We start from the raw sequence: 13,380 nt of genomic DNA, 5'->3' as shown, positions 1-13,380 counted from the left end.
TTTGCCCACTGCTTGAATACTGCTCACCAGTGTGGGATCCGTACCAGATAGGGTTGATAGAAGAGATAGAGAAGATCCAACGGAGAACAGTGCGCTTCATTACAGGATCATTTAGTAATCGCGAAAGCGTTACGGAGACGATAGATAAACTCCAGTGGAAGACTCTGCAAGAGAGACACTCAGTAGCTCGGTACGGGCTTTTGTTGAAGTTTCGAGAACATACCTTCACTGAGGAGTCAAGCAGTACGTTGCTCCCTCCTACGTATATCTCACAAAGAGACGATGAGGATAAAATCAGAGAGCTTGGAGCCTACATAGGGGCATACCGACAATCTTTCTTTCCACGAATAATACGAGACTGGAATAGACGTGAGAACCGATAGAGGTACTCAAGGTACACTCTGCCACACACCACCAGGTGGCTTGCGGAGTAGGGATGTAGATGTAGAGATGTAGAAATGAATAATCAAAATGCACACAGTGGTTGTTCACAAGTGCTCGCAAAAGCCTGTGTTTCCAACTTTGTTTCTCGTCTCTCTTTCTGTGCACACTGGCAGTAAACATTTATCAGTGTATTTGCATCATGTGCAACACTATTTGTCGCATTGTTTTTGTATTGTCAGCCACATCATGTCTAGAGGTGAGGAAACTATAATCTGTGTTGCTGCATTATTAATACTCTAAGGTTCATGCAAACACAATGAAAGGCATCAGTCAGTCAGGCATTCATTCTTTTTGTATTTATTTATTTATTGTGACCTGGGAGCTGAAGGCCATAAGCATCTCTCATTGTTTCGTAGTTTTACAGAATAAGGCTGCCTTAATCAAAGAATTTTGGAATAGGTTTTAAAGCTACAATATTTTGATGGAGAGTTTGTATGATAGTTGGTAATGGCTGATGAAATAGTATTAGTTGTTATAAGAAATCAAAATCAATTTGTTGGTTTGCATACAGTTGTCATCTATGGTGAGATAAAACATTCTGTAGAACAACTAGTGGGAAAAACTTGCCTACATATGGGAACTGAGTATGGAATGAAGTTTCCGTAATTTCTCTTGTATATCATCTAACGATTTAGAATTTCTGGCAAATATGGTGTCGCCGTTTCTCAGATAGAAATTTCAAGAAAGCCACCAGATATGCTGCTGGTCTTAGTCTTTTGTTTATGGGAAATTCATTCCAAAGCCCTGAGTATTTATTTCACGTTTAACCTTATTTTGTCTTCTACACAGTCTTTCTCAGTATTCTACCAAATTTAGCAACAGTGTCTGCAGAGTGTCTTGTTTCATTGCTGTTCTTGTACTACTTGCCTCATATATTCCACAAGCAGCCATTAGCCTGGTGCAGTGATAATAAATCGACAGTCTGCTGCCTCTTCCATTGCAATTATTATTATTACTTCTTTCCTTTCTCAGACGTTATGTCTGGTTAAAAATGGAAAGTGACGTGGACCATGATCAAGCGTGACTTCCTTTTAACTGTACGGTATATGTTACATTGCATTGAGGAACTTTCGGATAATTGAACATGTATCAATAATTACAGATTTCTGTAGTTGTATATATACGTTTGGATGTAGCTGTATTGTGTATATGTACTGGTGGATATTGTGTGGTATGACTCCTGTAGTTGATAGTATAATTGGTATAATGTCAACTTTATCCTGATGCCACATGTCCTTGACTTCCTCAGCCAGTTGGATGTATTTTTCAATTTTTTCTACTGTTTTCTTCTGTATATTTGTTGTATTGGGTATGGATATTTCGATTAGTTGTGTTAATTTCTTCTTTTTATTGGTGAGTATGATGTCAGGTTTGTTATGTGGTGTTGTTTTATCTGTTATAATGGCTCTGTTCCAGTATTATTATTATTATTATTATTATTTCCACCCAGCCCCTGGAAACAGGAGGAGGAAACAAAACACCTAACAACTCGATACAACGGATTACACAGTGTGAAATGTGACATAAAAACACTTGCACCGTGAGCAGCTGAACTGAAACATTGTTTCCTTTGATCTTTACCGACACTGCTGCAAATAGGTGTGTTCTTGTTTCAAAAGGTGTTTCTAAACAGTGTCCACATCAAGTAGCCGGAAACATGTTTCAAGCTTATTGTGTATGTGGCTTGAAGTCCACTCGACCCAGTTAAATGCCGTTGGCTACAGAAGGAAAACACCACATGTTAGATTGTGTTGCCTTTCAACGTACTTCACAGTTTTTGGTTTAATTTACCATTTTCATCAATTTTTGCTTTTTTGTGGGTGAACACAAAGGAAAGATATATCAAAAATGTGTGTTTTAATAATTTGTGGTTGTAGCATGTCAGAAAATAGCTCGATTACCTTGTATTCAGATACCAATTTCAATTTTTTTACAAGCTTTTACCTACTGTTACAAATCTCTGATTTTTTAAGAACTGATGAAATTTATGACCACAAATGACAATGACAATACAATATAAATATTGTATTTTACATTTAATTCCTCCACTTACACAGATTTTATGCAGTTGGTGAGGATTAAGATTTTTAATCATATATGTCAATTACATATGTTTTTCCTGGTATTTTGGGTGTTTTAACATTTTCCTTGATTCTGCATTTTCCTCAGTTTTACAGTTTTTAAGTCTGGACCCCACAAAAACATAAAATATGGGTTTCATTGTAATTTCTTCCTACATGATAGTGCCATTAGTTATCCAGATGGATTGCTTATTAATACTGCATATCAGGCTGAAATTTTTTAAGGGAAGACACTATCAAAGAAAATGATGAAAGTTTGAAGAAATGTCCTGCATTTGTCATTCAGGTTGTTTGTATTGCAGATTTCTTGCCAAGTTTGCCCTTTGAGATTGGCTTCAAATGCCTGTATCGCAAGAACTATTTTCTCATATCTTCTTTTCACAACTAACCCCAATATTATGGAAAGGATAAATCAAACAATGGAAAATCCAGGATGGAATAGTGACAGAATTATGAAAAGGACAGATTGCTACTCACCATATAGTGGAGATGTTGAGTCCCAGACAGGCATAATAAAAAGACTTCTGAACAAGCAAGTTTTCAGCCAAAAGGCCCTCTTCTGAATTATACACCCATTCACGCAAACACAACTCTCACGCACACATGCCCACTGTTTCTTACTGCCGAGGCCACGACTATGAGCAGCAGTGCATGATGGGAGAAGCAATCTGAGTGATGTTGGTGGTGGTGAGGAGGAAGCGGCTTTTGTGGGGAGGGGAGGGATAGGAGAGAAGTTAAAAGGCTGTGGGAACACTGGTGGAATAGAAGGCTGTGTAGCGCTGGAGTGGGAACAGGGAAGGGGATAGGTCATGTCAAAGTATTAACAAGTTTATCTAAAAACACAGATGATGTGACCTACCGAATGAAAGTGCTGGCAGGTCGATAGACACACAAACATACACATGAAATTCAAGCTTTCACAACAAACTGTTGCCTCATCAGGAAAGAGGGAAGGAGAGGGAAAGACGAAAGGATGTGGGTTTTAAGGGAGAGGGTAAGGAGTCATTCCAATCCCGGGAGCGGAAAGACTTACCTTAGGGGGAAAAAAGGGGTATACACTCGCGCACACATACACTCGCACACATACGCGAGCGCGCGCGCCCACACACACACACACACACACACACACACACACACACACACATCCATCCGCACATACAGACACAAGCAGACATTAAATGTGAAGGTGTTATGTGGAATGTTGGATGTTTTATTATTATTATTATTATTATTATTATTATTTCTTTCTTGTCTCAGACGTTATGTCTGGTTAAAAATGGAAGGTGACGCGAACCTTGATCAAGTGTGACTTCCTTTTAACTGTACGGTATATGTTACATTGCATTTAGGAACTTTCGGGTAATTGAACAAGTGTCACTAATTACAGATTTCTGTAGTTGTATGTATACGTTTGGATGTAGCTGTATTGTGTATATGTACTGGTGGATATTGTGTGGTATGACTCCTGTAGTTGATAGTATAATTGGTATAATGTCAACTTTATCCTCATGCCACATGTCCTTGGCTTCCTCAGCCAGTTGGATGTATTTTTCAATTTTTCTCCTGTTTTCTTTTGTATATTTGTTGTATTGGGTATGGATATTTCGATTAGTTGTGTTAATTTCTTCTTTTTATTGGTGAGTATGATGTCAGGTTTGTTATGTGGTGTTGTTTTATCTGTTATAATGGTTCTGTTCCAGTATAATTTGTATTCATCATTCTCCAGTACATTTTGTGGTGCATACTTGTATGTTGGAATGTGTTGTTTTATTAATTTATGTTGTATGGCAAGTTGTTGATGTATTATTTTTGCTACATTGTCATGTCTTCTGGGGTATTCTGTATTTGCTAGTATTGTACATCCACTTGTGATGTGATCTACTGTTTCTATTTGTTGTTTGCAAAGTCTGCATTTATCTGTTGTGGTATTGGGATCTTTAATAATATGCTTGCTGTAATATCTGGTGTTTATTGTTTGATCCTGTATTGCAATCATGAATCCTTCCGTCTCACTGTATATATTGCCTTTTCTTAGCCATGTGTTGGATGCGTCTTGATCGATGTGTGGCTGTGTTAGATGATACGGGTGCTTGCCATGTAGTGTTTTCTTTTTCCAATTTACTTTCTTCGTATCTGTTGATGTTATGTGATCTAAAGGGTTGTAGAAGTGGTTATGAAATTGCAGTGGTGTAGCCGATGTATTTATATGAGTGATTGCTTTGTGTATTTTGCTAGTTTCTGCTCATTCTATAAAGAATTTTCTTAAATTGTCCATAATGTAGGTTTTTTTATGTCGATAAATCCCCTTCCTCCTTCCTTTCTGCTTAATGTGAATCTTTCAGTTGCTGAATGTATGTGATGTATTCTATATTTGTGGCATTGTGATCGTGTAAGTGTATTGAGTGCTTCTAGGTCTGTGTTACTCCATTTCACTACTCCAAATGAGTAGGTCAGTATTGGTATAGCTTAAGTATTTATAGCTTTTGTCTTGTTTCTTGCTGTCAATTCTGTTTTCAGTATTTTTGTTAGTCTTTGTCTATATTTTTCTTTTAGTTCTTCTTTAATATTTGTATTATCTATTCCTATTTTTGTGTGTATCCTAGATATTTATAGGCATCTGTTTTTTCCATCGCTTCTATGCAGTCGCTGTGGTTATCCAATATGTAATCTTCTTGTTTAGTGTGTTTTCCCTTGACTATGCTATTTTTCTTGCATTTGTCTGTTCCAAAAGCCATATTTATATCATTGCTGAATACTTCTGTTATCTTTAGTAATTGGTTGAGTTGTTGATTTGCTGCTGCCAGTAGTTTTAGATCACCCATGTATAGCAGATGTGTGATTTTGTGTGGGTATGTTCCAGTAATATTGTATCCATAATTTGTATTATTTAGCATGTTGGATAGTGGGTTCAGAGCAAGGCAGAACCAGAAAGGACTTAATGAGTCTCCTTGGTATATTCCACACTTAATCTGTATTGGCTGTGATGTGATATTATTTGAATTTGTTTGGATATTAAGTGTGGTTTTCCAATTTTTCATTAATATGTTTAGGAACTGTATCAATTTAGGATCTACTTTGTATATTTCCAATATTTGTAGTAACCATGAGTGGGGCACACTATCAAAAGCTTTTTGGTAATCAATGTATGCATAGTGTAGCGACCTTTGTTTCGTTTTAGCTTGATATGTCACCTCTGCATCTATTATCAGTTGCTCTTTACATCCTCGTGCTCCTTTGCAACAGCCTTTTTGTTCTTCATTTATAATTTTGTTCTGTGTTGTATGTGTCATTAATTTCTGTGTAATGACTGAAGTTAATATTTTGTATATTGTTGGTAGGCATGTTATGGGGCGATATTTAGCTGGGTTTGCTGTGTCTGCTTGATCTTTAGGTTTCAGATAAGTTATTCCATGTGTAAGTGTATCAGGGAATGTGTATGGGTCTGCAATGTAACTGTTAAATAATTTAGTTAGATGTGCATGTGTTGAGGTGAATTTCTTTAGCCAGAAATTTGCTATTTTATCTTTTCCAGGGGCTTTCCAATTGTGAGTAGAATTAATTGCTTGGGTGACTTCATGTTGCAAAATTATCACTTCAGGCATTTGTGGTATCATCTTGTACATATCTGTTTCTGCTTGTATCCACCGTGCATGCCTGTTATGTTGTACCGGGTTTGATCATATGTTGCTCCAGAAGTGTTCCATGTCTGTTATGTTTGGTGGATTGTCTATTTTAATGTGTGTGTTATCTATTGTCTGGTAAAATTTCTTTTGGTTTGTGTTGAATGTTTGGTTTTGTTTCCTTCTATTTTCTCTTTTTTTGTATCTTCTAAGTCGTTTGGCCAATGCTTGTAATTTCTGCTTCTTTTCATCTAATTGCTCTATCACTTCTTGTTGTGAGATTTTACCTAACCTTTTTCAGTTTTTTTTCTGACATTTCATTTCTTATAAATTGTGTTAGCTGTCCGATGTCTTTTCTCAGTCTTTCTATTCTGATCTGTAGCCTGTGTTGCCATGCTGGTTTTGTGGGTTTCTTCTGTGTGTTGGTTGGTTCTGATCTCTGCCTAGTGTGTATATTTAGTGTAGTGAGTGCTCTTATACAAACCAGTAGTTGTAACTCTTCCATAGTTGTGTTTTCATTTATTTTGTTGTGTATGATTGTGTTGATAGTTTTTATTGTTGTTTCGACTTGTGGGTTATTTGGCTGTTTATGCAAGAATGGTCTAATGTCTGTATTTGTGTCTTTGTATTCTATATATGTCAGCTGAAATTTTTCTTCTATATCTAACATGTGTGTCACTTCGTGTTCTATTTGTGCTTGTTCTGGTGGCTGTCTTAAGATTTCATTTTCCTCTGACTGTTTAATTGATGCGTGTTGTTCTTTGTTTGTTTGCTCTGGGATGTTTGAGTCCATTACTGTATTTTCTTCTTCTTCTTCTTCTGATTGCACATTATTTTGTTCCAGTATTTGTTGTACTTGTTGTTTGATGTTTTCTAATTCTGACTGGGGTATCCTGTTATTTTTGATTATTACACGGATCTGATCCGCTAGTCGTTGTTCTGTTAAAAATTTTAATTCTGGGTATCTGGTAATAAATGTTGTGTATACTTGTGATCTGTATCCAGTTGTGTTGGTTCCTAGGTTTGTTGCTTGGTAATAACAGAACATGAGGTGTCGATTAACTTCATCTGACCCTCTCATCCTCTGTCTTTGTTTTCCTTCTAGGGTGGTTGCAGGAAGCATATCCTGCAAAACACCTCTATTTGGATTTGAATCATTTTCCAGTTGGCTAGCAGTGTCGTTACCATTGTGGGCGGGCATAGGGTTCAAGCGTCGTCCCCGACCATGACGGCACTTGTCCGAGGCTTCTTTAGTTCTGTCCTGAACCAACTAATCACACTAAAAGGGGGGTTAGCCCTATTAGTGGTTTGTTCTTTTCGTCGCCTTTTACGACTGGCAGAACATACCGGAGGCCTATTCTTTTCCCGGGCCTCCACGGGAATTATTATTATTATTATTATTATTATTTGTATAACATTTTTTATCAAACCTACTGTTTTATCTAAGTAATCCTTCAATGTATAAAATGTATTGCATAAAAGGTACTTTTTAGCTGCCATTTTAAATAGTGGTAATTTTGCAATTTCTTTAATCTCTTTTGGTAATTTATTGTTCAGTTTTATTCCTTGGTAGAAAATGCTGTTTTGAGTTTTATGTTTATTTTTTCTTAGTAAATGTAAGTTGAGTCTATCTCTTGTTGCATGGTCATGGACATAGCTGATTATGCAGTAATTACGAATGTTATTTTTTGTGTGTCCAACTGACTGGTAAACGTATTCACATGGAGCAGTTAAAATCCCCAGTGTTTCAAACAGATCTTTACAATGAGCTCGACTATTATTTTTGGTTATTATTCTTATGGCTCTTTTCTGGAGTTTGAAAATTGTGTTCATATTTTGTGTGTTTGTTCCCCAAAAAAGAATGCCATAGCTAAGAACTGAGTGTACATATGAATAATATGTAACTAAAAGACACTGCATGTCGCATTTTTTCTCGCAAAGTATTAACAGTTCATCCACTTTACCTTTTATTCCCCTAACATTTTGATGAAATGAGCTTACTGCACCTTCTGATCTGCACCACCAAAACATGTGGCTTGTCAGCAGTCATCAGTGCCCTTTAAAGTCCCATACGAACTCTCCTCCCAACATTATCAAGGCGGGCTTGATCGTAATGCTGGAAAAGTTGTAAAAAGTGAACATTAAGTGGTCTGTGTTTGAGTAACTACTCTGTCCAAGGCATGGCCTATAGTATAAGCTCAGTCCCTACCAACAATACTATTCCCAGTTTCTCCCACTGTTGTTACCTAATCCTCATCTGTAATATCTTTAAATAAAGTCACCCAGTATTCTGTTAATAACTTATGCTTGTTAATCATGTTGGGTGTCGGCTGAATCTCACCTGCTTCTGCAACTACTGGATTCCCCCTATCCACAAGAATTTGATAGGTGGCTAAACCTACTCTCAGTATTCAAAATCAGTGTTGTAGGGCATCCTCTTACTAATGACCATTCTGCTGCCTGCCAGTTCCCACTTTTCCACTCTTGCCCTCTGTAGCCACCCCAGTTCCTGTCTAGCTTCCCTCAACTGTGCCTGAAGAGCACAAATTTTCACTCCTTGCTGCACCATTACTCTATTCCTACTATGTCTCCTATCTCGTGCAGCTCCAGCTCCAGTAGAGGGTCTCGCTAGATGCCCCTCTACTTTCCCATTACATTCACTCCAATGAAACCACTTATTACACAACTCGCAATGTTACCCCACAACTCAGTGAGTCATACGCTTCTCCCTCCCTGGTAGAAAACCTCTGAAATATTTCAAACTGGATATGCTGCATTTAGATTAAAGTTCAGTCTTGATCACGTTATGTCTGTTTTAATGAGTAACCGGTTTCGGCTTTTTCTATAAAACCATCATCAGACCTGTGAATAAATTTTGAGAAATACTAGATACCAATCCTTAAATGAATGAAAAAGTCTAATGATGTCAAAATTTTTAACAAAATAAAATAAAATTAGTTATAACCATTGGCTCCCTTGGGTTGGTAGGTGGAGCTCTCCTTGCTGCTGTGCAGTCAACTGATGGTTATGAGTGCTGAGCACGAGCTTAAATATGCAGAGGCTCCGCCTACTTCCTGTCACACTACTTCATAACTGCCAATCAGCGTTCATAATATGACGCCATCGTCAAAGTATAAAAGTAGGAAATACACTAACAACATAAAATTGATTCATTTAAATATCTGATTAACAGATAATAGTTGTCTACAACTTATTTATATTTTGGATAGATGCTTTTATTATAAAATTTCGTCAAAAAGGTCGTAATAATATTTTTCGCGGAAATCTAATTGCTCATTGAGCAGCATTGATGATTTGGTTTTCAAATGAGCATATATCTCGATTTCTTCTAGGATATTCATAAGTAAGCCTTTATTTGCATAATGAAGAACTTGTAAATTCTGTTGTACTGTCCCCTCAGCATGATTATTGAATGTTATATGATGACCAAAAACAGACTTTGTTCGTGAGGTACCTGACGTATGTTCTTTGTACTTTACTGCAAAATTTCGACCTGTTTGGCCGATATATATACTTTACAACAAAAATTAAGACATACCGTAAATAAAGATAATGGAAAATCTACCAGATCAGGAGTGTACAAGATCCAATGTAGAGACTGTGAGAAAATATATATCGGCCAAACAGGTCGAAATTTTGCAGTAAGGTACAAAGAACATACGTCAGGTACCTCACGAACAAAGTCTGTTTTTGGTCATCATATAACATTCAATAATCATGCTGAGGGGACAGTACAACAGAATTTACAAGTTCTTCATTATGCAAATAAAGGCTTACTTATGAATATCCTAGAAGAAATCGAGATATATGCTCATTTGAAAACCAAATCATCAATGCTGCTCAATGAGCAATTAGATTTCCGCGAAAAATATTATTACGACCTTTTTGACGAAATTTTATAATAAAAGCATCTACTCTTTTGTTTTTTAAAAATATAAGATTAGTTATACCCATGGCAAAAGCAATGTATGTAAAATATGCTGCATCAGCAGTCTCATCAGTTATTCAGATATACATAATGTGGAACGTACTATTGGCTGCTAACTTAATGCTATAAAGAACATTGCCATAAAAAACTACAGTTAAAACAAGACGATTCTGCAGCATCCAACAAAGATGCAATTGTGATGTAGGCGACTTGGTATAATCGATATATACCACAACGCCAAGGATTTTATATCTTTGATGTAACTGGCACTGTAATAATATTAAGCTTGTCCATAGAGGGCACAGCTATCACACATCGTAATTCACTGTTTTTATCCAAAATATAAATAAGTTGTAGACACAACTATTATCTGTTAATCAGATATTTAAATGAATCAATTTTATGTTATTAGTGTATTTCCTACTTTTATACTTTGACGATGGCGTCATATTATGAACGCTGATTGGCAGTTATGAAGTGGTGTGACAGGAAGTAGGCGGAGCCTCTGCATATTTAAGCTCGTGCTCAGCACTCATAACCATCAGTTGACTGCACAGCAGCAAGGAGAGCTCCACCTACCAACCCAAGGGAGCCAATGGGTATAACTAATTTTATTTTATTTTGTTAAAAATTTTGACATCATTAGACTTTTTCATTCATTTAAGGATTGGTATCTAGTATTTCTTAAAATTTATTCACAGGTCTGATGATGGTTTTATAGAAAAAGCCGAAACCGGTTACTCATTAAAACAGACATAACGTGATCAAGACTGAACTTTAATCTAAATATAACAATTAATTGGTCACTGTATTCCAAAAATGTTTACCAAAATTGTGGATATGCTGTGTTCTTTCAAAATCTAGTGAATTGGGTAAGAGGCCTTTATTACTGTCAGTGAAAATCTCATTAACCAGTCTTTGTAAATATGTTCTTGATTTTCTGTTTATTGCAATCTTTGTATCATCTGTCAACGAAACGAACTTGACATGTGGTTGTGTTAGTGAAGAAATGTCAATATACACAAGAGAAATTGCAACTAAATTGCAAAAATGCTTGTATTGTTGCAGGAGGTTCAACGTGGGGTATAAATGGTGACACTGGCGAGCTGGCTGACATGCATACCCTGGGAATATGGGAACCTCTAAGTGTGAAACTTCAGGTCTACAAAACAGCAGTTGAGGTATGTTAACTATACATCCTTCCTCCCCCTCCTCCTTGCTGCTGTTCACTATTATTATTTTGTTGTCTTGTATTTACAGACGGCGATACTGCTGCTCAGAATTGATGATATTGTCTCAGGATCAAAGAAGAAGGATCGTGATAGTGAAGTCAAGAAGACTGCTGAACCAACAGAAGAATCAATGAAAGAATGAAGACTCGTTATTGCACAGTTTGGAATGCTAGATTTCCTGCCAGAAGGTTCTAATTCCTGGTACTGCTTTCTTAGCAGTCTCGTACAGTATGAAGGAGGACTAATTCAACTTAATTTTTATTGAATTTGCTTAATAACTGATTTTGATTTGTAAGGAGTTGCAGATTAGCATTGTTCGAAATTGTTTGGATGTAATTTAATGAAAGATGGTAACAGACTTTTTAAAAACCACTTTAACCCTGCTTAACATCAGCAAGTTGAGTTATTGAAATGTAAGTTGAATTTACATGGCAACATACTACAATAATAAAATTTTCTCACATAAAAGGATGTGCTTCATTGTGACAACCTGGTGTTTGTGTTGTGTATACATAGAAAGATAAACTTCTGTGTGTCCTATAGGTGAAAACAAAATTAATATTGCAAGAACAAAATTTTAAAACTGGGCTTTTATCTATGGCTTCATCCATGGAAGCAGAAAGAACATACCTCCTTCTCACCCTTGTCTGTACTGGCTCTATGACCACTCCCACATACAGCCCTTGGAACACATTTCAACACAACCTTTCCCAATTCTCTAAAGAATCAACTTCTCATATATAAAATAGCTTCAAACGTCTGGTTACAAATAAGTTAATGTGTTACATATATGACAATAACCATGTAAGTGAGGAGAGGTTTGAAATTATGCTTAAAGTTAGTTGGAAGTTGATAAGTGCTCTCGTTATGAAAGACCAGGTGAATACAGTCTGTGTAATTTAAGCACCATTTTAATCAGAAGCTAGTTTTTCATGCATCTAAACATGTATGATGACATGTCTCCTGAACTGTGTGTCGTACGATGACATAATTTTTTGGGTACATTCAGTAGTATATGTGGATACTATCTGCATACTGTTGTGAATAGTTGGTAGTAAAAAAAAGTAATAAATTAAAACATTATGTCTAATGCTGAACTTTTACTTCAGGAACAACAAAAATGTAAGCAATATTTTTTTTTCTTTCATCATTTTGTGTGTGCACCATCAGTTAGGCTGCCTCAAGACAAATGTAAAGTTTCTAGCTGTAATACTTATAGTGTCAAACTTGAAACTTAAAAGAGTATATCTCTTAATGAGAAGATTATGGCAGCATTTTAAATTTTTAAATTCAGTCAGTAATAGTCAAAATATTGAAAATTTGTTGCCCATGGAAGCTCTCAGATAAGAAACTTGTAACTGGTTGTAACCGGGATGTTAGCTTGATAATATAGATATGATGTTTTTTGGAGAGGTTGTGCTGTAATGAATCATTTTACCTCTTCTGCAATTTTCCTGTCATTATTTGTGGGCAAGATGATAGATAATAGAAACACATGTAACATCTTTTATAGTTCGCTAGCTTTCATAGCCAGTGGCTCTTCCTTTTGTCAGAGGGGACTAAGGGGAAGAAGAGGGTGAATCAAAAAGAACTGGTGAGGTTTAGGAAAAGTAGTAAAGTCACCCAGAACCCCAGGTAAGGGGAGACTTATTACTGGACGGAATGAAAAGAGAAGATTGATTGATGGAGGCTGCACCCGATGAGATCTGAAAACTGGGGAGCTTAAAGAGGTTGTTGTTGTTGTTGTTGTTGTTGTTGTGGTCTTCAGTCCTGAGACTGGTTTGATGCAGCTCTCCATGCTACTCTATCCTGTGCAAGCTTTCTCATCTCCCAGTACCTACTGCAACCTACATCCTTCTCAATCTGCTTAGTGTATTGATCTCTTGGTCTCCCTCTATGATTTTTACCCTCCACGCTGCCCTCCAATGCTAAATTTGTGATCCCTTAATGCCTCAAAACATGTCCTACCAACCGATCCCTTCTTCTAGTCAAGTTGTGCCACAAACTTCTCTTCTCCCCAATCCTATTCAATACCTCCTCATTAGTTACGTGAT

General features: G+C 36.6%; 1 protein-coding gene across 1 annotated transcript in view; it reads left to right on the top strand.

Moving 5' to 3' along the window:
* The window catches only part of LOC126412556 (T-complex protein 1 subunit gamma), a 59,705-nt gene extending 47,911 nt beyond the window's left edge, over nucleotides 1–11,794 (top strand). Inside the window, exons 11-12 of the mRNA XM_050082208.1 lie at nucleotides 11,163–11,275; nucleotides 11,355–11,794. Coding sequence (XP_049938165.1) covers nucleotides 11,163–11,275; nucleotides 11,355–11,468 — 227 coding nt within the window. The 3' untranslated portion in view covers nucleotides 11,469–11,794. The remainder of the gene's footprint in view (nucleotides 1–11,162; nucleotides 11,276–11,354) is intronic.
* The last annotated feature ends 1,586 nt before the right edge of the window (nucleotides 11,795–13,380 follow it).

The sequence above is a fragment of the Schistocerca serialis genome, chromosome 7 (genome assembly GCF_023864345.2).
Source record: "Schistocerca serialis cubense isolate TAMUIC-IGC-003099 chromosome 7, iqSchSeri2.2, whole genome shotgun sequence".
Classification (NCBI taxonomy): Eukaryota; Metazoa; Arthropoda; class Insecta; order Orthoptera; family Acrididae; genus Schistocerca; species Schistocerca serialis.
This window is presented reverse-complemented; position numbering and strand designations above follow the sequence as displayed.